Genomic DNA, 27,497 nt, shown 5'->3' with positions numbered 1-27,497 from the left:
TTCCACGTCTAATCCCAGGACCAGAAGAGGAGTCTTAGCCGAATTGGCCAAATCTATGAGGTCAATAGTCTTCCTAGTATTATCTCCGGCCTGCCGGCCCATGATAAACCCCACCTGGTCCTGGTTGATTAGCGAAGGCATTAATAACGTTAGGCGGTTCGCAAGAATTTTGCTAAAAATTTTTATATCCACATTCAACAATGCTATAGGGCGATAGCTTTTACAGGATTGGGGGTCCTTTCCTTCCTTGGGGAGAAGTGAGATATGAGAATAGAGCATGGATGGTGGTGGGCTAGAGCCTTGCAGGATACCATTAAGGACCTGCAGCAAATGTGGGCCTAAAGATTCCTGGAAAGTTTTGTAATAGAGGTAGGGCAAACCATCTGGGCCAGGGGATTTTTTCGTTGGGGCGAATTTGAGAGTCTCCACTAATTCCTCCATGGTAATGGGGTCATTCAGGTGATCATTTTCCTCCGTGGTTAGAGTGGGCAATGTGGAGGGTGACAGCATGTCCTGGATATGTCTCCCTAAATCTCTAGCTGTTCTCAGTGGTAGGGGTGGCAAATTATAGAGAGAAGTATAATAACTATGGAATGCCTGAAGAATTTGTTCCCTAGTGTGAACCAGAGTGCCCTGCTTTGTGCGAATCGCCAATATAGCCTTTTGTGCTCTCTGATCCTGTAACTTACGGGCCAAAAGAGTGTGGGCCTTATTGCCATATTCATAATAGCGCTGTCGCGTATAGGAAATAGCTTTTTCCGCCTGCATGACATCGAGATCCCTGAGTTGAGCTCTAAGCGAAGTTATACGTGCTAGCGTAGGGATAGAGGGTTTGCGGTTGTATCTGCTCTCCATAAGTTTAAGCTGCTGCACTAATTGTAACCTACGATGCATCGCGGATTTCTTGAGATTAGATGCTATAGCGATTAATTCCCCCCTCACCCACGCCTTATCGGCCTCCCACACTGTAAACGGGGATGGGACTGAGTCCTTGTTCCTCTGGAAATATTCCATAAGGCCTGTGGACAATTGAGTTTTAACATTGGAGTGGGCCAGTAGCGTTTCATTGAGTCTCCATTGAAATGGCTTCCGTGTGAGTGGAAGAATATCTAAGAGCATTTCGACAGGGGCATGGTCGGACCAGGAAATCTGATGAACGGTAGAACTTCGTAGAGAGACCAAAGCCTCATGGTTAAGCAAAAAGTAATCTAAGCGCTGCTGAGAGCCGTGGGGGTGAGAGGCAAAGGTGTAGGACTTTTCCGTGGGATGGCAAATACGCCACGCATCGTATAAGCAATGAGAGCGAACGAATTGCCGAAATTGCTTGGAACACCTCTCCCTCTCATCTCCCACCGGCCTCCCAGAGCGATCCATCTTCGGAGAAAAAACTAGATTATAGTCCCCGCCAACAATTGACAGTGTATCAGGCGAGAGGGATATTTTCCTAAAAGTAGCGTTTAGAAAAGATATCTGCTTCTTGTTAGGGGCGTATACGCAGGACAAGACAACCGACCGGTTGTTGAGCAAACCCTCCAAAATTACATACCTCCCCTTCAGATCCACCTGTGACCTTGTAACTTGCAGTGGGAAGTTTTTGTGGAGTAGGATTGCCACCCCCGCCTTCCGGACCAGAGGCCAAATAAGCCGTGGGGTAGTGGACAGAATGCAACCGTGGAGAGTCCGAGAGGCGGAAATGGGTCTCCTGGATCATTAATACATCAGCTTTAAGTTTGCGAGCTTCCCTAAAAAGCAGATATCTCTTCAAGGTACTATTCAACCCCTTCACATTTAAAGTAAAAATCTTAGCCATAACCCTGGGAAGGAAATCGCTGACAGAAAACACAGCCCCTCTTAGACAATTTACATAAAGCCCCCGAGCTCGGATCAAAAACAATGCATAAAACTCTTCTTGCAAAAAATAAGAAATCAAACAAAAATAAAGTCAACATGAAAAAAACCTCAGTAGAGAAATAGAAAGGTGGAGCTGTATCAACTAAGTTGCGTTGCTCCAAGCGAAGGGAACACTGGCCCTTCTGTGGGGGGGACATGGGCCAACAATCCGGCCAGGGAAAGAGCCACAGCACTCTCTTCCTGAATTTCACGCAACACCAGACTGGTAGTAAAACTGGGAACGAATGAAGGCATAGTTACGGCTCTGTGGGTTCCTTCAGCTGGTCATCTGCTGTTGCGATGGAGATGACGGACCCGGAGACCCAGGGAAAGACCTGGGAGAAACTTGGCGTTGTGGAGAGCCCCGCTGTCGCTCCGGGGTGGGCGAAGGTGGATTCGCGTCTTGGCACTGCGACATGCTGCTCCTTTTCAAACCCAACCTCCGTAGCAGGCTTGGGCCTTCCGCTGGATCACGTATAGCAAACTGGGAGCCATTGTGGGTCGCCACCAGCCGAAACGGGAACCCCCAACGGTACGGTATGTAATGCTCCCGCAGCACTGTTGTAATCGGTTTGAGAGCCCGACGCTTCGCCAAGGTGGCTGGCGATAGATCGCTGTAGATTTGCAGCGTGTTGGTTTCAAAGAGAAAATCCCGCTGGTTTCGAGTCGCCAGAATAACTTTTTCTTTGGAGGTATAATAATGCAATCGTAGTACAACATCCCGGGACTGCTTAGGCTGTTGGGGCCTGCTAGTAAGGGACCGATGCACCCTGTCCAGGCGCCATTCCTCTAGCGGGAGGTCGGGGACCAGAAATTGGAAGAGGGCCATGAGGTACTCACTCAATTTCGACGGCCCTATGTCTTCCGGAATCCCTCTGATTCTGAGGTTTTGTCTCCGGTCCCGATTTTCAGCGTCCTCCTGCTGGTATTGAAGATGTTGAATTTCTTGCCGCAAAGACTTATTGTCCTCCTCCAAGTAGGAGATATGCTGCGTAACATCCTCCGTTGCGTACTCCAAATGCTCTGTTCGGTCGTCAATATTCCGAACACGGCCCCATAGCTCCTTCGTGGCATCTGCTATGGAGTCACGGATAGTGACCTTGAGTTTCTCGTGGAGTTGTGCCAGCTGGGCGCCTAAAACCTCCGCTGTGACTGGGGCCTGCTGGGGCAAGCCTTCCCGCTGTGGAAGAGCCCCGGATGCAGCAGGCGTCATGGCGGCCTCGGGCTCGTCGGCCATGCGGGTAGGAGTGGCCTTTACCGTATAACGGTCCATGGAGTCCTTCTGCTGCGGATTTCGGCGCCTGCTCATGTCCAGCTGAGTGTTAACTGCTAGCAGGTGTCCCCGGAGCAATTCTGGAGAGGCTCTGGTAAGCTAATAACGGGGAAAGCTATGAGAGTGGTGCGGAGCTAACACCTTAGGCGGCCATCTTAGATGCGTGCGCGCATGCGCCTGCCGGATTATTCTATTTTATACTTTAGTTCCCCTTTAAATGACCCCTGGTGTTGTCTGGTACTTTGCAGTTTGCACACAGTAGTCATCTGTCATGAGTCATGAGTTTTTAATAGTGATGAGCGAATCTGTCCCGTTTCGCCGAAAAATCAGCGAAAAAAAAAATCGAGAAACAGCAAAAAATTTGTGAAAAGCATTGAAATCAATGGGCGTAAAATAATTTTGATGCTTGACGAGTTTCATGTGTGCAACATTTTTACTCTTTTGTCCTAATGCATTATAGTCAATGGGCATCAAAATCATTTTGACGTGCGACAATTGTGATGGGCAGCGAATTTTTCCACTGCAGTTTTGCGAAAACATTCGCAGTTGGCAAAGTGTGGAAATTCATCACTAATCTATGCCTGGTGAATATAATCGCCCATCATTAGAATTAGATAATAACTATGTGAACCCTGGAATTATGGGTTAGTTCAGTTAATACCAGGGATATCTTGCAAATAGGGTTGCCACCTTTTCTGGGAAAAAAATACCGGCCTTCCTATATATTTATCTTTTTCCCTATTAATAACATTGGGATCAACCCTTATTCTTACCGGCCAGGCCAGTAAAATACCAGCCAGGTGGCAACCCTTCTTGCAAAAAATTCTCTGTCTAAACTCTCGCTTTGCACTTGCACTTCATAAGTATATGAGGCTTTTTGTTCTTTTTGTTTACCATTGTATCCTGACCCACTTTTGTCAGTCTTTTAGATTTCTGTCTGGTTTCTATAATCCCTCACTCTAACAACCAGTCTATGTTTGTGTGTAATATAAATACATCTTTCAAAAACTATAAAATGAAACAATAAAAATACAACACTTAGGGGCACATTTACTATGGGTCGAATATCGAGGGTTAACTAACCCTCGATATTCGACCATCGAAGTTAAATCCTTCGACTTCGAATATCGAACGATTAAATCGTTCGATTTTTAGTTCGAATCATTCGATACGAAGTCATAGTCGAAGGTCGAAGAAGCCAATTTGATGGTCGAAGTAGCCATAAAAATACTTCGAAATTCAACGTTTTTTCATTCTAATCCTTCACTCGAGCTAAGTAAATGTGCCCTTTAAACTGCTACTAAGATTAAAAGTCCATTTTCAGGTTTACTTACAGTGTCGGACTGGCCCACTTGGATACCAGGAAAACTCCTGGTGGGCCCAGATGTCAGTGGCCCCTCATGCTGCTAAACATTTGGCCTATTTCATAGCCTTTCCCCATTTCTATAAGAAATTATTGGATTAATAGATTATAGTATGTAAAGAAAAGAAACTAGGAGACTAGAGGCTAAGTGAGGAGAGGAAGAATAATAGTACTGAGAATGGGCCCCTGGTCTAAGGTTTTTGGGTGGGCCCCTGGAGTCCCAGTCTGACACTGTTTACTTTATATATATATTGGCGTATATGTTGGAGTGCGGGTCCATTCTGAAGGCACATCAATAAATTCATTCTTCATATTGCCTCAGGTTCTCTCACATGCTGACATCACTATTTTGTCTTTCAACTTAATTGCTGTTCGTCCTTGGCTATAGTTCCTACCCAACAAGCTCATTAAAAGTATCAGCCGTCTGGGAAAAAAGTTTTATGCTAAAAAGTAATTGATAAATAAATATACCAGCTGACACCTCTGTTAGATTTTCTACCTTTTTTTAAGCACAAGGATTTGGCTGAACCTTTAATCACACTATAATTGCTCAGGATTTAAAGTGATAATATACCAGGTTAGCTGGAAGCACAATGCAGTCATGTCATTTACGGCTTAAAACACTTATTGTAACACAGCACTGCATATTGTATAATAAATTACCTGTCACTAGCCAGGACTTTTGCATTTACATGTATTATCTAGTAGTTATTACTTTTGGTGGAAATACAAAGCGCGTACTAATTCCAAGTGTAACATGTTCTGACTAGAAGCTAATGGCGCTGTACAATTATCTCCTCCAAAAATGACTGCAGGCAAAGTGTGTGAATAATAGTATCACACAAAAATTAATTGCAGCTATACCTATCCAAAGAAACTATTTTTTTAACTTGCACTGCTATTAATTGCCCTAGAGTCATTTATACTCCAGGCATTAGAAAGTTATGAATGTGCGGATGAAATACTTTTCAATACGCATAACATTATTATGCTGTGTAAGAAATATAATTTCCATATTTTCGGCCGAGGCTATTGACTCTAATCTTTTCATTTCCTTGTGGGGATTGTATCTGTCATTAGATTAGTGTCATTTAAACAGAAGTCTCCACAGGGTACCAGGTTTTGTTCAGGAAACCTTTGGGAAGCCATTTTGTTCATGGAACATTTGGGAAGGCATTTTGTTATAAAATACTAATAAATCTTTACCTTGGGTCCATTGTATGGGTTTGTTTCAGTGTGTTCCCTATGTGTGCTTCTATAGTGTGCTACCTACTTGTCCTAAATACCTTGTCATGGTGCCACCTCAGTGGGCTTCATTTGCAAGAGTGCCCCAGTTCAGTAGAACTCTTGCAAATTAATTCTATCCCTGCTAGTGCATAGTGATGCGACCCCCCTACACTCACTCTGGTGCTAGAAATGGTATGCGCCGGTGCAAGGGGAGGGAGCAGTATCAGAAATGCTGCCTCAGGGTGGCAGGGACACCCCAAACCACCCCACAGTAACTCCCAGCACCCAATCAGAGTTTTACTTTCATTTGCTACTTGTAATAGACTGTTCAAAGCTTATCGCTGATTGGTTGCTTATGCGTAATGCACTAGTGCTAATATACCCAGTATAGCTAATTAGCCCCAGTGTAATAACTCAAAAACCTAACTCAGTTTGATGCCTGAGTGTGTCAACTCATTGTACTCATTTCCTCAGGGAGCTAATTTCAATGTGCTTACTCAAAGAGCTACTCAGAGAGCTACTCAGATGGCTATCTCCTACTTCAGGGCAACTCGGCTCTTACTTCGATGCAACTCGGCTCATGCTTCTGCGCAACTCGGCTCCTATTTCAGCAGTTCAAGGGGGCCTGGCTAAACCAGGAAATGCAGCACGGCCGGGGCCCCCTTAACATATAGAAGACATTGGACCCGGAACAATTGTCCCCCCAGTGCCCCCCTGATGGCATCCTTGCTGTTTTATTATTACAAAGAAAAAAGGAAGCATGCGCCAATCGGCGCTCAAGTACGCATTTGCCAACTGGCACTCGTGTGCGTATACGCAAATTCGTGCTGAGAAGGGAACCGGAACTGGGGTAAGTGACAGAGGAGGTACGTGCCTACTCTGCTTACCCCTAGTTCCCACCCTGCTTGTATCTCTTATAATTACTGCAGAGAAGCAGGATTTTTGTAGCAGCTGTACATATCAGCTAGCGCCTCGAAACTTGCCTGTTTGGAAAGCAGCTCCATAATGTGTACAAGGTAATACATTTCCTGGCTAAGGGCCAAGTATCATTGAACCCTTCAGCCACAAGCGTTATTTCACAAATCAACTCAATGTCTGGAACAACCATAGCACAAGGTCTGAAATAAAAATCAGTTTAGTACAATAAATGTCATTAGAATCACACCTTTTAGCTACTGTACTTGTTTTAAAAAATTAATTTAAGACATTATGCAATTAAAACTTTCTTGAAAATGACGTCTGTGAAGCCATTTATCACCACTAGAAAAGACAGTATAACAGTCATAATGGTAAATTTTACCAGGAACAAATTAACCTTCTTCGATGTTTTAGAGCAGTGATCCCCAACCAATGGCTCGGGAGCAACATGTTGCTCACCAATCCCTTGGATGTTGCTCCCAGTGGCCTCAAAGCAGGTGCTTATTTTTGAATTCCTGGTTTGGAGGCAAGTTTTGTTTGCCTAAAAACCAGGTGTCCTGCCAAACAGAGCCTCCTGTAAGCTCCCAATCCACATAGGTGCTACTAAATAGCCAATCACAGCCCTTATTTGGTACCCCAGATACTTATTTTCATGTATGTGTTGCTCCCCAACTCTTTTTTTACATTTGAATGTCTAAAAAAGGTTGGGACCCCTGTTTTACAGTGTGGGAAGAAACTGAAATATCCAAAGAAAATTCACACAACCATGGGAAGAACACACAAAGGGTAATTTACAATGCAAGATGTAGTGTAGAAAGAGCATAAAAAGACCCAGACCTTTCTTTGCACTTTGTTGCAGGCCTCTAGACTTCTTTTAGAACAGCAGAGGACTGGGGCATTCCACTTGAATTGAATGCTACTACCAGGAGAGGGAGGCACATAGGCATACCCCTCATCCACCCGCTAACATAAGTGCAAGTTAGGGAGTATCAGTAAGCGCAACCCATATTGAGGCCCTGTCCTTACTGCCTGCTTTAAGGCTGCCGTTTCATCCAAAGCTGCTCTCTGTAAAGAACTTTGGAGGGCAATGTTTCACTTGTTGGGCATTAAGGGTGTTCTCTTGCTCCACTTGCAACAGAGGTTAGTAAATGACTGCTATAGACTCCTTTCAGATAGTTCCAAGGCTGAAATCAAACCTAGGATCATAGCATTAAAGTGCCACTGTGGCAATTTTTTTATTCTAAAGCTTTATTTCTTTATTTCATTTTTTTATATATACAGTGGTAGCGTTTACATGTAGTTATTATGTGCTGCTAACCATAAACCACATGTGCCTTTTTTTTTAAACAAAAGATCCTTGTTAATTACTTGAAGACCCAAGTAGTCCAGATAAAACATTCCAGACCTGTACTAACTGTAATAAAAACTTGTTCCAAATAATTAAAATACAAAAATGTGTGCTTCCCTATTATAACAGTAGGTGGCATAAGTGCTTCAATTACTTGCCTGAAAAGAGCCTTGTGATTCTCAGGCAGTTCTGTGCTTCCAGCATCTCCAGGGTTCATTGTGATAAATATTCCCACTGAATGCTTGAGTGTAATGTTTTCTCCCGGGAATAGGAATCTGTCAGCAAGAAAGGACAAGCTATGAAATGTGCTCCTTGCTAAAGATTACATTTTCATTTAATGTTAGCTGTTATTACTGGACAGATCTTTAACTTGCCGTTCTTTCTTGTTCCGGATGGCAGCTTGAATGCTTTTGACTTGCACAGCAACCATGGACAGAACTTCCACTGAGTTTCTGTAAAACTCATCAAAGCATCCCCAGGTTCTTGTCTGTGCCAAGCCTTTATAGATATTTCCTACCGACTACAGAACAGTGGAATGCAACAGGGACTGCACAGTGGCACATCAATTACAATGCAGATATTTTTCACTTCCCACAGAACTTACTTTATGATCCATCAGTTCAGAGCAGTTAAAAACGTAAACCATCACCCCTAAATCCTTTGTGGTTTCCGTTTTGCCTGTTCCACCAGAGCCTGCTGGGGCCCCACTCATGGTTAAGTGAAGTGACTGGGTCAGAGTAATGTAACAGCTTAAGAAAAGCAGAAAAATAGAGTGTAATACAATTTATACACATATTATTATTATTAATAACACAGATTCATAGAGGATCAGCATTTTCCACTGCACTGTATAATCGAAGGGCATATAAATCGAACTCATAGATTGCATACAAAACCAATACAAAAGATACAGAGGGCCCTGGTTAACAGAGCTTACAGTCTATAAAATATGAAGCGCTCTGGCATTTCAAACCTTTATTCCACCTGCACTATGCTGGCAGGGGTGCTGGGTGCTACCCATTTAAAATCAATAGCGTAGTCAAAAGCTACAATCTGTGTCAACACCAAAACCATAGTCTGGTCCCTATTTCTTCCTACTGATCAGTCAGGGTGATGACCAGTCGGGGAGTGTTGCCTAGATATTCATAGGAATTGAGCATCACAAATGTTCAGCCAGGAAAAATCTTGGGAATTTGTGACCTACATTAAGAATTGGCATTAAAACATGCAGTGCATACATAATACATGTAATTTATGTAGCTCCATATTATGGTGTATTCTAACTTGAACTATAGAAAGTATCCTACCAATGCCTGTGGCTACAGCAGTGCACTTTCTGTTTCTGCCCAAAACATTGGATTGTCTTTACATGTTAGTCTGTGGCTTAATAAAAGTGTCTGTAAATGAGCGCTGTTTCTTCTTTTGAGAGTGCTGAATTATATGGTGATGCCTTACTGGGTATCCATGGAACTAGGGGCACCACTTGTGGAAGAAGGTATGCAGATTAGATAATATGCTATAGTGGCTGTTCCCCCATGACTGCTAGTCTACTAAAGGCAATGTCACATCTGTTACTAATCTGTATACATAATTCCATCATGCTAAATTCCTATCCCCATTTTGCTTGCAATCTTGCTGCTCAAGATGCATCAGGCCACAAGGAATTGCTCTCGTAGCTGACAAAATAACCCTCTAAATGGCACAGATGGGAAAGGTAAACATTTCCATTTCTATTTGAGCTAATGTGGATATTTGAAAATGCCCACTATTGAGTGAAACCATTGTTCCAAGGCGTTATCTTTTTTGGTTTTTAGGGTCTTAAGCAGCAGCAAGGCCTGTTCATCTGGAAGCCCCAACCAACCCAAAGATTTGTTTTAATGACATAATCATTTTATGTCCAGTGGACGTTGAGTTGACTCCCCTTATTGAAAAACTTGTTTTCTAACCTTACCAATCCCAATAAGACAATTTACAGTGATTTGTTTTCTGTTGGGGCCATTTACTGGGTGGACCTGGGCTGCATTAACTACTAAAAAGGTGACCTTTCCAATCACCTACTTCAGTGAACATCCATCTACAGAACAGGGTTATCGATCATTGATGCTCTAAGAATGTCATATGTCTCCTGAATGGAGTTGACTGTGCTTATTCTGTTTCTTTTTTTATTTTTGGAAAATACTTGTGCTATATATATATATATATATATATATATATATATATATATATATATATATATATATATATATATACTGTTTATAGATATATATATATATATATATCTCCTGTCTGAAACCAATGGTATCCTCCTTCCAGCATGTGAAGTATCAGCACTGCAATTATGTGTACGCATTACACTTGCACAAATTAAATAAATGTGTAGTGTTCAAGCATTCAGTGGGTAAATAAATTTTGCTTTTTATTAGTAATAATATGATTTCCTATATTCTCAAGCACCTAGGTCTCAGTACACATAACACTGTGCCTTTCATACCTTATGAGCTATAATCTTGACAACCAAGTCTCTTGCATGAACGTCAATTGTACACATTGTCATGATTTTCTATCTATCTCCCACAGAGAGCTCTCCCAGTAACATGTTAATGAGGGCGTTCAGCTGAGTGATCTGTAAAAATGCCATATATTTCATCTCATTGACTCACGCACCTATCACAGAAGTAAAGGAAATATATATCACTGAATAAATGTGTTATGCCAGACATTGTAGTTGGTTCTTTAAAAAAATCACACTTTTTAAAACGGGGAGCCACCCAAAATGTTTTGATGCATAATGAAAGAAAATGTATTTCTAGATTTTATAATATGAATGTAATTCTAATTCTAGGCCTGTTAATTAGCTGGCTTCTGCTTCAAGAGTCAGTGCAAAGAGTAATAAGGGACAGACCTTTACTGTTTTCAATAGTACTTACATCTACAATAACAAATACAGTAAGTTTATCAAAACTTTCCTGAATATCAGGAACGTTTTATTTTATAAATTCCATTGACTAAAAACTATTTAAATGCTATATTACTCTATCCTCAAGCTGACCCTGGGTAGAAAGTTGTTCAATGAAAAAATCTATAAAGAAAATAATAGGAGTTAGTCAGTGGAGTTTATATTTGTGTGTTAACATAAATATTTTTCCCAAATATTTTTTCCTATGGATTTTAATATGGATAGGAGAGATGAACGGCAGAGGGCCTAGGAGTGCCCACTATGTAAATACCTGATGGTATCATTCCTCATAACAAGACAGGTGGCTCAGTTGCTCATGGCTACAAATGTAAAAAACAACATAAAAAAGTAAAAGGATATAGAGGAAAGCAGGCTAGCTATGAAAGAATAAGGTTAATGGCACACGGAAAATATTATTTGGAGGGTAAGGAGCAACCAAATTCTGCACCAGTTTTAATGGAAGCCAACTATCACTGTCAATAATCACCCAAATGTGTACTTAGTTGCTGCTAATCATTGCTGCGACTGGTGATTTCCATTTAAATAAACAGCAAGCTCTTCGACAAGTTCCTCGCCAGGTTGGAGACCTACAATTAAGGAAGATATCTGCACAGTGAAAACCATATACAACTTTGCTTCTCATCTCTAATTCAAGCTATCATGTTTTCCTAGCAATCTTTACACACGAAATGCTGGAGAGATCTTTGTAGTACAAAAGAGATGTGTGTTGTGCTCAGGGGAAGGGCTGATATATTTTACATTTAAAGAAGCTCATTTTTCAAGTGTTTGCATTGAAAGCCGCTTCAAACTAATTGCATGAATGTGAATACCAGCAAATTTATAGTCCTGGGCAAACTTTGGCATCGTGTGGTTTCATTATTGATCTCTGAACAGTAGGAGAGCAGATAATTCTCAAAGCAACACATTCTCTGGATGGATGGCCATTGTCTGTTTATGAACGGCATAGTGTAAATCTTCTGCATAATTATGAAGTTGAAGAGGTGCAGAATAAATGCGTCCTTAGCTGTCACACAAGTTGGCAGATTATTGCAGGAGGGAGGATATCAGTATGACAGTTAAAGAAACTTAGGAAAGCTCATTACCATGTTTAACAGCGAGGTCGCTGACACAATGAAAAACAGCTCAGAGCTCTTTAGCATTACTTATCATTGGCAGATAAACAGCACCCGATCTGTGATCCTGAACATATTTTGACTGTTGTTTCTGCTATTACTAATGCATGTCAAGAACTCGGGGCATATGCCCATCAGGAATAAAGGCCCCTACTATTTCATGCAGACAAATGGGTCTGGAGCAGTGCATGCCTTTAAATCAGTAATATATTATTTCCCAGAAGGGTTATAATTCTGAAGGAGAAAACAACAAAGCAGCAATATATACTGAACCCTACAGTTTCTAATAACATGTTATGCTAGTTGTACTTAACAGTGTAAATGAAATTATATACCACAAAGACGGGCTTGTTGTGGATAATGCTACTCCATTGACTCTTTCATTAACTTGTCTTGCATTTAAATACCAAGGTATGACCTGAAGACGGGATCACAATATATTGTGTTAAACTTACTATCATATGTCGATTCTAAGATCTTGTGAGTAGGGCATTTTAATATTTGTATTTTAGTCTATGCTTTATTTTGTGAACTTACGCAAACAATTTGTGAATAAAGAAACGGAAGCGTGTTGTAGTAGACATATCAAACAACAGTCAGAATGAGGAGCTAAACTACTGCTACTGCATAGAACATATTTCTCTTTTTATTGTAGTTCCACTTGCTCAACTGCCACCCCCAACTGCCCCAGAATCAGTGTAAACAACACCCAGGACTATAGCAATGATGAAAGGAAATAATATCTACCTCCTATCAGTGCTCTCAAAGCATTGACAAGGACCAGTTAGTAAGGGAGTAGAATGACAGTTCTCTGAAAGGGCTGATGTTCACTTCTTGTCCTCTTTCCCTTAAAGAAACCCATGGTACTGGAGCAGGTTCATCATGTCAGCAAGTACAGTGCTTAATAGTGCCCTTACAAATAAAAAAAACTTGCATTCAGGTTTCCAATAACTGACCAGTTTCATACAAGGTACTTCTTTTTTATTTAGAAACTTAGGGGAAGATTTAATAAGCTCGAGTGAATTTTTTAAGTTAAAAAAGTTTGAAATTCGAAGTCATTTTTTGGGTACTTCGACCATCGAATATCGAATTCGAAGGATTTAGCGATCAAATATGCATTTGTTCGATCGAATAAAGATTCAAACTAAAAATCGTTCTACTATTCGACCATTCGATAGTCGAAGTACTGTCTCTTTAAAAATCCTTCGAATTCAATACTTCGCCAACTTAAACCTACTGAATTGCATTATAAGCCTATGGGGGCCTTCTACAAGGATTTTCTAAGTTTTTTGCATCGAATAAAAATCCTTCGATCGATCGATGAAAACCGGTAGAATCGTTAGATTTGAACGACTTAATTGTTCGATCGAATGATTTTTATTCGATCGATCGAATGCTTATTTTAGTGTAAAATCATTCGAATTTGATATTCGAATTCAAAGGATTTCAATTTGATGGTCGAATTCGAGGGTTTTAACCCCTCGAAATTCGACCCTTGATAAATCTGCCCCTTAAAATATTAAAAGTTGTCCATTGCATAAACATATTTCATATTGAAATCACATAATTATTTAAAATTTAGTTGCTTCAATACATGTCTCTTTTCATTTAGTGTACCCATTTTTTGTATAGCCCTTGTTATAAGCAATATCATGTTTTTAATCTACTATTGTTCCCTTGAACCTAGTTTTGTGACTGTGCTCCCACTCAAAAATAATACCTGTTTAGGCTGAGTGCCTTTTGAAAGAATATCTTGCAGATCTGCAGACGAGACAAAGTAGAAACGAGGAAAGGCTAGACGTTTTGTTTCCAGATACTCAGACAATGCTTTTTCACACAGAGAAAGACTAAAAAAAACAGAAGGAAATAAAGTTGACTGCTCAATCAATATGTCACCAAGCTGCCTCGCAAAGAACTATGTGCAATTTGCTTCAGGCTAATTCTATATTTCTCCTCAATCATTCTACAAGGCTGAAACTTCGGATCAGCAAAGGCCACCGATTGAGTACAAATAACACTCTTAAGAGTAGGAAGCTGCAGTTGTCATGGAAATTACTGAATGACATACAAAGGGAAACTTTACCAGAAATACATGATGCTTCGGTAAATATTCTGCAACATGCCATAATATTGATAAACAAATAAATATGCAGTTTCATCAATTAGCAAAACTTAAAAGAGAACAAAATTCTATGTAAGTTAAAAGAGAAGGATAGCTACCGAAGCAGTTTATTGCCAATAGATTAGCAAAATTAGTGCAAGATATAACACTATATTTATTCTGCAGAATGCTTTACCATACCTGAGTAAACAGCTTTAGAATTGTTTTGTTTATTTAGGATAGCAGCCATATAAGTTTGGTGTGACATCACTTCTTGCCTGACTCACTCATAGCTCTGGTCTCAGATTACAGCAGGGAAGGGGGGAGAGGGAGTGAGCAAACTGAGCATGCTCAAGCCCTAGCCCTGGAGGTTTATGCTGAAAACAGGAAGTCTGATACAGAAGCCCATGTGTACACAATAGAAGGAAAGAAATGCTGTTTTACTTTGAGGGTTTACTGATGTATTTATGTAGAACTTTCTGATAAAGCGTACTTAGTTTTAGCCTTTCCTTCTCCTTTAAGGGCTACACAATTCCAATATCCTAAAATCTTTCTCCCAACTCCATTTCTAGCCTAAAGGCAAACAGGCTTTCACAGTAGGCCTTGAATGCCTAGAAGCACATGTACTTGTGCTAACTAATGACTTTCCATAAGTGCAATGGGAATTTAGAAAGCAATCTAAGTGACTTCTAACTTGAATGTTATGGGTGTCCTACAACCTACAATTACGGAAAGGCCATCTCCCATAAACTCCATTATAATCAAATAATCCAAATTTTTAAAAATTATTTCCTTTTTCTCGGTAATAATAAAACAGTACCTTGTACTTGATCCCAACTAAGATATAATTAATCCTTATTGGAAGCAAAACCAGCCTATTGGGTTTATTTAATGTTTACATGAATTTCTAGTAGACTTAAGGAGCGAAGATCCAAATTATGGAAAGATCCCTTATCCGGAAAACCCTAGGTCCCAAGCATTCTGGATAACAGATCCCATACCTGTACAAGCATAGATATTGCATTTTTTCAGCATTTCATAGTTCAAAACATTGCTGTACCCAGGTTGCAAAATTTAGAGAATCATAAAAAATAGGGTAATGCAAAATCTAAAATGCATACAAGACATGTGATTTTAAATTTGATATCATGTATACTACACACCCTTAACACAATGCTCAAGGAATATGAGAAGCTGGTTATCCCTGTAATGAAAGGCCATCCAAGAATGAGTCACTTTTACTTTCTGAAGGTGTAGGTGGCCCATTAGAGAATAGATGACAGTATATCGAATTTTGAAGTGTAAAATACTTCGAAATTCGGCCATCGAATTGAATCCTACGAAATTCGAATTCTTGGGATTTTTAGCATCATACGAGCGTATTCCGATTGTAGGAAAATTTTATCGTACGATCGTACAATTTTCCTTCGAATGTCAAATACATAGAAAAATGCTCTAGAAGGTCCCCATAAGCTAACATAGCACTTCGGCAGGTTTAATTTGGCGAAGTATTGAAGTCTACTTTTTTTAAAGAGACAGTACTTCGATTATCGAATGGTCGAATTGTCGAACGATTTTTACTTCGAATCATTCGATACGATGCCGAAGTCGGATAAATGCCGATGCCGAAGTACCCAAAAAAAATTACTTCGAAATTCAAACTTTTTTAACTTTGAAAATTCACTCGAACCTTAGTAAATCTGCCCCTATAGTAGCTATATTCTACTATGTGATTGTATACACACAGTATAATCTGTAGTACCCATCAAGGCATATTTTTGAAAGCTGCATATTGATATTTTCTTTTGCAGGACATTATTCTCATTGTTTATGCCTCAGCATTGTTGGCTATTTTTGTTATAGACCAGTCACTTTTTTCTGGTGCCCCACTCAGTTTCTTCTTAAATGTAAGCTAAATGTAGTTTGTAAGATCTTGATATCTACAGGTATAGAACCTGTTATACAGAAAGTTTCTAACTACAGGATTGCCATCTCCCATAGACCCCATTTTAATCAATCAATTACATTTTTTAAAAATTATTTTTTTTTTCTCTGTAATAATTAAACAGCATCTTGTTTTTGTAGGTAAAACAATCCTATTGTTTTTTCTTTTAATATTTAAATTATTTTTTAGCAAATTATAGTGATCCAAATGATGGAACTATCATATATATATATATATTCATAGATACAAACTAAATTTCAGTTGTGTAAAACTGCATTGATATACAGTGAGTATTAAATCAACTGACTCCTGACAATTGGAGATGCAAACAGAAAGATAATTTTATATTTACATCTATATTTTACCTTAAAGTCAGCATCTTCCAATTTCTTAGCATCACTGGGAAGCTGGATTCAGATATCCGCTGAGCCAATGAAAATGCTTTCTAAATGGGACCAAGTGTGCTGCACTTCCATCCAAATATTAACCACGGAATTTGCCAGGTCCAGTCGCTTTTGCCAGCTTGTCACTTGCTCAATAAAATATTCAACAAACTTGCTCTGCAAAATGACTTGTAATTGCACCTAAGAATCCCACAGTGAATAGAAAATAGCAGCAAGGTCAGGGGAAATGTATAGCACAAATGGTTTTGACAATAAAGAATTTTTTTTGGCAAGGAAGTAAAAACTAGAAGGAAGATATAAACACTTACACCGGGAGGCACATTTATCAATATTCGAATTTTGAATCCATGTGAGTTTTTTTTAAATCACATAAATTCGCTTCTTACTCGAAATTCGAATATTCGATTATTTATTAAAAAAATCGAATATCTTAAACTCTGACGAGTTTTTTCTCCAAATGTCAGGAAGGCTGCAAACATCTCCTAATTTCGCACTGGACATCTCCCATTGATTTATACAGCCATTCGACAGGTTTTAGTAGTGAATAGTCGAATTTGAAAGGACAGATTATGATAAATCTTGAAAATCGAATTTGAATTTTTTTTTTAAAAAACTCGAATCGAGTTTGGATAATTCCCTAGTCGAATTTGACAGTTTTGACCATAAATTTTTTTTGAAAATTTGAATTTTCAATTCGACCCATAATGTACATTTACAGAAAACCTAAAGTTCTGCTGAGGTTAAATACTGTACTCAAGTCAAGGTGGCTCATTTGTTTATAAAGTGAAATAAAAGCTATGAAAGCTATTCCAGAGACATGAGAGGCCCTGCAGTATGGTGCAATAGTACTGTAGTACATGTTAATTTTCTGTAATTAGTAACTTTCATTTGCAACCTTGTTAGGCTAATGTCACGTGTTGTCTTTTCTCCACCAGCAGAAAAGGCCAGTGGAGAAAACACAGGTGCAACCCACTTCTGCCCACTAACAGGATTATAATCCACACACATTTGATCAAATCCTTGTGCCTGGCCGAACCGAATCTGAATCCTAATTTGCATATGTAATTAGGGGAGGTGTTGAAATCACGTGACTTTTCGTTACAGAAGAAGATTTTTTACTTTTTACTTTCCTGACCCTTATTTGCATATGCAAATATGCAAATTAGGATTCGGATTTGGTTCGGTATTTAGTTGAATCTTTCACCATGGATTGGGCGATTCGGCCGAATCCCAAATAGTGGATTTGGTGCATCCCTACTTTTCATCACATGATTAACCAGTTAATTGTGATTTTTTTTCCTCCATGCACTGTGCCTGGTTCTTTTTAATCCTTCATCACTCTAATGGACATATGCAAATTAGGATTCAGATTTGGAATCCTAAAATAGTGGATTTGGTGCATCCCTAATGGGTACATTTATTTGGCAGAAGGAGGTCAAATCTCTGTAAGCAATAATCGCTGCTGTGATTAGGGATGTAGCGAACGTCGGAAAAAATGTTCGCGAACTTGCGTCAAAAATGCGAACGGTTCGCCAGAAAAATGATTTTAAAGTTGTTTAAAGGGTGCAACGACCTGGACAGTGGCATGCCAGAGGGGGATCAAGGGCAAAAATGTATCTGAAAAATACATTGTTGACACAGCACTGCGTTTTGTGCTGTAAAGGGCAGAAATCACACTACGTCACTCAGGTGATGTTTCTGGACACGGAATGTGAAAAGGCTCACACAGCTAGGTGGCACTTGGTTAAAGACTGGGCAAACAATGCCTGCAAGGGCAACGTATACAGTAGTGGATACGGAATATATTATTGCTGCTGTAAAAACATCACTCAGGTGATGTTTACGGACACGGAATTATTATTGTTATTTAGACAGAATGTTAAAAAGCTCACACAGCTAGGTGGCACTTGCATACCTCCCAACTGTCCCTCTTTTGACCACTCAACCCCCTGTCCCTCTTTTGTACTGGAAAGTCCCTCTTTTCTCTGCACTGAACAGCCAGAAAAAAACCAGTTTCTAACTTAATTGGCTTTTGGCAGAGAGCTCAGAACAGCTAACAGGTGCAAATAAGATACTTTGTAACAATTTTGACTCTGGTTGGTGCTGGTGGTGGTGAACTACTAGGAGGAGCAGCACACCAGTCCCTCTTTTCTCTGCACTGAACAGCCAGAAAAAAAACAGTTTCTAAATTAATTAGCTTTTGGCAGAGAGCTCAGAACAGCTAACAGGTGCAAATAAGATACTTTGTAACAATTTTGACTCTGGTTGGTGCTGGTAGTGGTGAACTACTAGGAGGAGCAGCACACCAGTCCCACTCCCCAACACAGCTAGACTAATAGCACTGGGCTCTTATAGTAGCAAAGTAAAAAAACAAAAAAGAAAATAAAAGCAGTCCTTACAAGGACTATTGGGTTATTACAGCAGTCAGCAGATGAGATCAGAAGCAGTGCCCACAGCAGCTACATACAGAGCACTGCAGTAGAAGGTAGATTACTAGTCAGCAAAGCTAACTAACCTAAACTCACTGTCCCTCAAATCCCTGCAGAGTTCTGTCCCTACAATACAGAGCAGTATCAAGTAGATTACTAGCCAGCAAAGTTACTATCAACTGTCCCTCAAATCACTAAACAGCTCTCTCCCTACACTAGCTCTTCCAAGCACACACAGGCAGAATGAAAAAACGCTGCAGGGCTTCAGTTTATATATGGAAGGGGAGTGGTCCAGGGGGTGTGGGGGTGGTCCAGGAGGGAGAGCTTCCTGATTGGCTGCCATGTATCTGCTGGTCTGGGGTGAGAGGTCAAAAATAAGCGCCAGCTATGGCGAACCCAAATTGGCGAACGTCGCGCGACGTTCGCGAACATTCGGCGGACGCGAACACCCGATGTTCGCGCGAACTAGTTCGCGGGCGAACAGTCCGCGACATCCCTAGCTGTGATGTGATGCATGTGACTTTAGCCTTAGGCTCTTAGGTTTTCTTATATTTACTAAATGAATACACACTAAGAAGAAATAACAATGCTACTGTCAATCATTCTGCTAGTAAAAAAAATGAGTAAATAAACTAAGCAATAAATAGCAATCAATCAGCAGTTAGCTCTGAACATTCCACAATAAGTTGGGAAATGATAGCAAAGATCTGACTGGATGCTACACGTGGAGTTGCACCTGTGTTCAAAAATCAGTCCCACTGCATAATTAACTGTATACTTAAAGTTAATTCTATCTAAGCTTTTCTTCCACTCTTAGCACAGTTGCCATTTAACAACTGTGCTGAGAGTGGAAGATTGTTATCCAAAGTCTCAAAGAGAAGTTCATCTGCCTGTATAAGAGGAGTTCCTGTGTGATGATATTCTGATGAAAATTCCACGGATGTCCTTGTCTGTTATCTTGTGTCAAGGAACTGTTTTCTGGTTACCTTCACATTGGTTTTTTGTTAGGCTGCTGGGGGGATATCACTCCAACTTGCAGTGCAGCAATAAAGACTGACAGAAGTTCATCAGAGCACCAGTCACGTGACTGGGGGTACCTGGGAAACTGACAAATCAGATTTCAAAATTAAATATAAAAAAAATCTGTTTGCTCTTTTGAAAAGCTGTACCAGCACTGTTAACTGATGTATTTCAGATTTTTTTTCCCATGACAGTATTCCTTTAAAATGTTGTGGTGCAGTGGTGCCTGGAGGTAGAGAATTTACCATATGCATTACACAAAGCTAAAAAATAACCACACATGTAGGAGTACTTACTCTATTTATAGACACAGTATTGTGTATAACCACAAACTTAAAAAAATGGAACTAAGAACAATTGAAAATTACTGAATAAAATATACATTTTGTGGCCTTACGCTGCAGCTTTCAGTACAAATAATTTAGCTTCACTCCTAGTAGATGGTTTTGCAAACATATGTCTAGTTTTTGCAGTGTTCACCTTAAAACACAAAAAGTGGTGAGCAGGGAACAAATTGAGTCGGCAGGAAAAAAAATATATGCCTTCTTCCACCTCTTGCTATATTACAACAACTTTAGCAGAAGCTTGTAGGACTCGGCCCTTCTGAAAATAAAGCATGCTGTCCTACCAGCTTTAAAATGAAAATTTCTAACCAAGAATGTGAGGTGGGGCCCAAGGGGGAACCTGGAGACATGGAAAAATATTGGGTGATGCACCCTGCAAAAATGACCTGCGTAGAACACTGTTTTGGAATATGGTTGCAACATCCTGCCTGGATTTGAACCAGAGGCTCGCTCCTTACTGTGTAGTTTTCTAAATTTTCCCCTATTTCAGCAAACTGCTAGGTTCTTGGTTCACACCAATAATATCCTTAGTTTTCCAGGCAGGAATGATGGCTATAGGTGATCTCTGTTTACCCACACCTGTTCTAAATCTCCAAATATCCAGCCTATAAATCCCTACTTCTCAGTTCCTTCTATGCCCGTTATAGGTCTATCTAACTTAGTTTCTGGGTGTGCTCTCTGTTCTGCTTATCTGTTTTTGACCCCCTGCCATGTATCTTGACTTCGACTGAACTCTGCCTGGACCGACCCCTTTGCCTGTTTGACTTCTCTTTTTGGATCCTGATTTTGTACTGTGCTACTGTTCTGGTTTTGACTTGGCCTGCCTGACTCTGATTCTTGTAAGTTGCCTCAGTCCTTATCCTACAATCTAGTTCCCTTGCTCACCCAGAACAAAGGCCCTGGTCCTCTCACTTAAAGACTTGGCGGCTAGTGATGGGCGAATTTCTCCCGTTTCGATTCTCCAAAAAATTTGTGAATTTCCCGCAAAATTTGTGAAATGGCTGACATTTCGTGAATAGTCGTGAAATTGTAAAGTTGACAAAAAAAACTTGAAATTCTGACGTCTTCATGAAAAAATTGTGCAATTTGAACGAAAAAAACAAGCAATTCGAACATTTTCACAAAAAAATCAAGCAATTCGAATGTTTTCACGAAAAAATCTAACAATTTGAACGTTTTTTGAATCGAGCACTAAAATTAAGCAATTCGAATGTTTTCACTAAAAAAAATCGAGCAATTTAAATGTTTTCATTAAAAAATCAGGCAAATTCGAATGTTTCCACAAAAAAAATCGAGAAATCCAAACGTTTTCATGGAAAAATGTAGCAATTTGAACATTTTCACAAAAAAATCCATGAAATTGGGAAATTGAAGCCGGCGAATTTTTACTGGCGAATTTTCGCGGAGATTTGAGATTTTATTCACTGGCAGTGAAACGCAGAAAATTTGCCGCAAATTCATGCCAGGCGAATTTATTCGCCCATCACTACTGGTGGCACCTGAGTAGTGGAGGGCTCCACATGAAGCCAAAGGTGACTGTTATAGGTAGATGAGTGAGCTGCGACTGGGACCTTGGCAATTGTTCTGGGTTGTGGGTTACATGACAGTGATCTAGTGGTTGCAGCAATATGGTCCTAGGTAGAATTCCAGCCGGGACATCTGCAAGGAATTTGTTTTTTTCCTCAAATGCCAAGACAATACAAGCAGATTAATTGGCTCCTGATAAACCTGTGTATAATGTGTTTAATAGTGACCTTAGATTGTAATCTCCTCTGGGGCAGGAACTGGTGTAAATAATTCATCATCTCAGAAATGGTCTGTCGAACATGGCACAATATGAAAAAGGATACTAACAAAGGAAAATAATGAATGAACTCCTCTAGCACTGTAATATGCAGTACAAAAGCCTACTTATATAAAAGCCTACTTATATAAAAGCCTACTTATGCAGCTTTCCAGCTTTCCAGTGCACTGAATTGTGAACAATGAATAGCAGTTTGGGTATTTTTAGGAAAGCTGCTAAAAAAGGCAGCAGCTGTTGAACTTGCCTTCACAAACCTTCTTAGTTCCATATCCATCTGTTCCACATTTATCTGCCTCCATGGCGTTTTAACCCAGTCAGCAATGCTGCTCTGAAAAGACAAATATAGGACGCTACTGACATATCTGTGTTATTAAATAAGAAACTAAGAAAACCAAACTACTATAGTATAAGGATCCTTCTGATATGCTATGGTGATATGCTGTGAATCATGAACTGAAATGTATCTTGTGTAATAGCATAATCTTTAATTTCCTCTCTGTAGCTCCTTTCACCATAATCTTAACAATACATCACTTTGGGCAGATTTCTGCCTGCTCATGTTCTAAAATATCAATCCCTATCTCTGTTCTCTTCAGAGAATGTTCAGACTCTAAACCATTGCAGAGTTGTTACAAATAATTCTAGAAGTGATTTTGTCAAGATGACATTTAAATACACATTTTGCTATTGAATGCAGGTGAGAATAAATGTGGGTTTAGATAATTAAAATAAATAAAATTAAAATAAAGACATTCAAGTTGCAAGGTTTTCCCTTACTTACAGCTCTGCTTGCCGACTGTGCCTTGTCTCATTTTCTCTATATTTCCCAAGATTCTTATTAACACTTCCAAAAACCTTTCTGAAAGTTTTATTTTTAAACCAGTAACAACAGAATTGTTATAAAACAGTTTGCAGAAATCGAATCTTACTCTGACAGTACGAATTAGATCCCATAATTCCTTCAACAACTTAAATTCTTTACAGCATTTTTTAAATGTCTTGTAATCAGAACAGCCACATCAAACAAGTCTGCAGATTGCTGCAGGTGTAGCTTTTCTTCCTCCATCACTTGCAGATCTCTGTTTGCCTACAGGGTTATAAAGCACCCCATTAGATTGCAGTCACTCATTCTATAATCATGTTTTATTAACATTGTGACAAGGTATTCCCTTAATTAAAAGGCAAAACACTTTCGTACATAGTGACAGATTCATACACTGACAGGATACAATGGAGAGGATGAGAGTGCCAGGAATACTCAGAATGAAAGCTTTGGGAACACGCCAGGCATTACAATTGCAAATTGGTAAAATGGGAAATGGTGTAAATAATGTGTAAGTGTGTTCGGTTAGAGAGGTTTTTTTTAGATTGAGACAATCTTTTTCCGTAAGGGTCAGGGCACATGCTCAGATTCGGGGAGATTAGTTGTCCGGCGACAAATTTCCTCTTCTTCAGTCCCTGAACTGCCTCCCGCCAGCTATAATGTAAATCACCGGCGGGATGGCACTCAGAGCGTTTCGTTTCCCGAAAGTCGCCCGAAGTTTCCTCGAGAGGCGCTCCGAGTGCCATCCTGCCGGCGATTTACATTCTAGCTGGCGGGAGGCAGTTCGGGGAGATTAGTCCCCCCCGAAGAAGAGGAGATTTGTCGCTGGGCGACTGATCTCCTCGAATCTGAGAGTGTGCCCTGACCGTAAGAACTATTTGATTTCTACTTACCTTGTCTAACAGGGAATAGTGATTTTGAGCATTAAATGAGATAGGAGCATCCAAACAAAATCTCTCCCTAAAATGTATTTGCTTCATCTGAAAGCAACACAATATAAATATAAATAACTCTCTAAAACCAATAAAAATGAAACAATCTGATCCACAAATCCAGGCTAAAATAAATATCAAGAACAGAAGTAATAAGTAATATCACCTCCCTGACCCTACCCACAGCATGTCAGACAAATTGTACAACTAACGCTACTGAAGTGTGATAGGTATAGGTAAATGTCTCTATCATTACAAATAAATGACATAAAAAATATTCAGTCTGTATGCAAGTTTGGAGACTTTGAAACAAAGTCTTGTTGTAGTAAAGGAGAGTAAACTATATCACATATTAAAAGTAATGTTTAGTTCATGTAAAGGAAATTCATTATAACACATGGATTCATTGCAAGGTACAGACAGAACTAAAAGGGCATACATTTGCTCCTCTTAGTGCTCTAGCTCTTGTGGAAAGGGGATTTTAAATTACCTTTACTGTTACATACTACATATACACACACACACATTCCATTTTTCTGGTACAGGTATGGGATCTGTTATCCTGAATGCTCAGGACCTGGGGTTTTAGGATAACGGATCTTTTCCATAATTCCATAAATATTAAATAAACCCATTTGCTTCCAATAAGGATTAATTATATCTTAGTTTGTATCAAGTACAAGCTACTGATTTATTATTATAGAGAGAAAAGAAATAGTTTTAAAAAATTTGGATTATTTGATTATAATGGAGTCCCTTCTGTAATTCGGAGCATTCTGGATAATGGGTTTCTGGATAACGGATCCCATAACTGTAGTTCCTGTGGAAATAGATAAACATTCTATTAAACTCTTATGTTATCCAGAGAGTCCCTCAGTGAACCTAGTTTTCTAGTATTAAAAATATAATAAATTTTATAGGACTTTTCTTGTGCTCTTTGTAAAGTGGCAGTATAAGAATTTATTCTGTTTCACAATTTACACAGTCAGCACCCTCACCTCCAAAGACCTTTAGTATGATGCACGTCCAACGGTTCCCAGCCTCAATCCGTTCATCAATTCAAATTGCAGTAATAGACGGCACCAATCATTGATTTGTTGTCTTAAAATGCCTTTATTGGGACATAGGCTCTGACCCCAAACACCCGGCAACGTTTCAGACCTGTTCACGGTCTTTTCTCAAGCCACTCAGACAGCACCTGTGCTCTGTTTTTTATACAATGTATCACAGTGACCCCTAGTGACATTTTTCACAATTACAATGTTTCACATTTTAAATCGCCATAATTGTGTCAAGTTACATAAATCGAAAAACATGTATCTCTGTACCTCTGTGCAAAAAGTCCAGTGTTCCTTAAAGTGTCCAGTATTTTAGATGTGCAAAAGTTATGCTGTAAAAGACGGGAACATAATAATTACCCCTTCAATAAAATACATATTAAAATTAAAAAACATTTTTTTCATTATTATTAAAAACAATTCAGCGATATATTTTACTCAAATCATATTCCCTGTTTAGGCCATGGGGAGCCATCGTTTCCAATTGTCTGATCCATCTTGCTTCCTTCTTTAATAACAACTTTATTCTATCTCCTCCCCTTCGCATTTTCGGTACGCTATCTACTATTTGATACTTTAATTGTTGTACCCCATGGCCTGCAGTTAGAAAATGATTTGCGACTGCTTGGTCACTTTTTTAGTATTTATTGCGGACTTGTGCTCTCTTATGCGTTCCTTAGCACTTCTGGTAGTCTGTCCAACGTAGGATAACCCACAGGGGCACTTGATCACATATATTACATAAGTGCTCTCACAGGTATAAAAACCATTAATTTTAATTGCTGTACCTTTCCTTGGGTGGTATAGTGTATCGCCTTTCAAGCAGTTTGAGCAGCAGTTGCAGCCAAGGCATGGGTATGTCCCATTCTTTCTCGGCCGCAACAGTCGCTCCTGGGTGCCACTCTCCCCTATATCTGCTCTAACTGCCATTGATCCGATCGTTTTTGTTTTTTTATATGATATAAGTGGGACATTTTTAAAAGAATCAATCTCAGTTAAGCCCTCTTTAAGCAATGGCCAATGTTTCCTAATTGCTTTCTCTACGTAGGTACTCACGGTACTGTATCTTGATACGAAAGGGATTCTCTTAGTGTCACTTTTTTTACTTTTCTTTATATTTCGCTGAACCTCATCACGTTGTTGCTCCAATAATCCCTTAGGGTATCCTCGTTGTATAAATTTGGTTTGCATTTCACTCAGCCGAGTTTCTAATGCACTGTCATCGGATACTATTCTTTTAACTCTCGTAAATTGTGACTTTGGTACTGATTTATTGATTTGCATCGGATGAAATGATCTATAATGCAATAAAGTATTTTTATCTGTTGGTTTTATGTACAAATCCGATGACAGTGCATTATCCTTTCGACTGATCAAAGTATCCAGAAAGGAGACCTGGTGCCCATCAGTATGTACTGTAAATCTTAGCTTTGTGCTGGTACAGTTAATTTGTTCGTGGAACTTAGAGAGGGTCCCTGATGGCCCCGTCCATATTATAAAAATATCATCGATAAATCTGTACCAGCACAAACAGTGCGCTAAGAATTTATTCTGTCCATATGTAATTTCTGCTTAATCACAGATATACTGTATTATTGCTCCAAATAAATTAAATCTAAACCCCAGAACCATACCTGTCAGGTATTAGAGGCGCCCCAAAACTTTGGCCATGCTCTAAGATGTGCTACTTAGGGGCCCATTCACTAAGCTCGAGTGAAGGAATAGAGGAAAAAGGAGGAAAAAAAATTTATATCACCAGCTGGATGGCACTTGGAGCGATTCGTTTTCCAAAGTCGCCCAAAGTTTCTTCGTGAGGCAACTTAGGAAAACTAAGTGTTCCGAGTGCCATCCCGCCAGCGATTTATATTCTAGCAGGCAAGAGGCAGTTCGGGGAGATTAATATAATAAATTTTATAGGATTTTTGAATTTTTTTTTGGCTACTTCGACCATCGAATTGGCTACTTCGACCTTCGACTTTGAATCGAACGATTCGAACTAAAAATCGTTCGAATATTCGACCATCCGATAATCGAAGTACTGTCTCTTTAAAAATTTCTTCGATCCCCTAGTTCGCCACCTAAAACCTACCGAGGCCAATGTTAGCCTATGGGGATGGTCCCCATAGGCTTTCCAAAGTTTTTCTGATCGAAGGATAATCCTTCGATCGATGGATTAAAATCCTTCGAATCGTTCGAGTCGAAGGATTTAATCGTTCGATCGAACGATTATTCCTTCGATCGTTCGATCGAACCAATTTCGCAAAATCCTTCGACTTCGATATTTGAAGTCGAAGGATTTTAATTCAGCAGTCGAATATCGAGGGTTAATTAACCCTCGATATTCAACCCTTGATACATCTGCCCCCAAGTGTGCAGAAGTCTTATTGTATCTTCTTTCTATTGAGAGAAACTAAGATCTGAACCTTTACTTCACTTCTTTTCCTTGCCTCTGTCTTCTATATTACTGCGTTTTGTTTATTGTGCAAAATTAAAAAAAAAAACTCTACTATTAAATACAATGTTTCTATC

General features: G+C 39.5%; 1 protein-coding gene across 1 annotated transcript; it reads right to left on the bottom strand.

The window, feature by feature from the left end:
- Window positions 1–6,717: 6,717 nt before the first annotated feature.
- On the bottom strand, window positions 6,718–22,454 carry LOC108719679 (dynein heavy chain 11, axonemal-like). Its single transcript, XM_041568305.1, has 8 exons — window positions 22,400–22,454; window positions 14,192–14,279; window positions 13,829–13,955; window positions 10,947–10,948; window positions 8,624–8,768; window positions 8,394–8,539; window positions 8,178–8,294; window positions 6,718–6,871 (listed from the first exon to the last, which is right to left on the bottom strand). The coding sequence occupies exons 1-8, from the start codon at window positions 22,452–22,454 to the stop codon at window positions 6,718–6,720; spliced, it is 834 nt and encodes a 277-aa protein (XP_041424239.1).
- Window positions 22,455–27,497: the final 5,043 nt, after the last annotated feature.

The sequence above is a fragment of the Xenopus laevis genome, chromosome 6S (genome assembly GCF_017654675.1).
Source record: "Xenopus laevis strain J_2021 chromosome 6S, Xenopus_laevis_v10.1, whole genome shotgun sequence".
In the NCBI taxonomy this organism is placed as follows: Eukaryota; Metazoa; Chordata; class Amphibia; order Anura; family Pipidae; genus Xenopus; species Xenopus laevis.
This window is presented reverse-complemented; position numbering and strand designations above follow the sequence as displayed.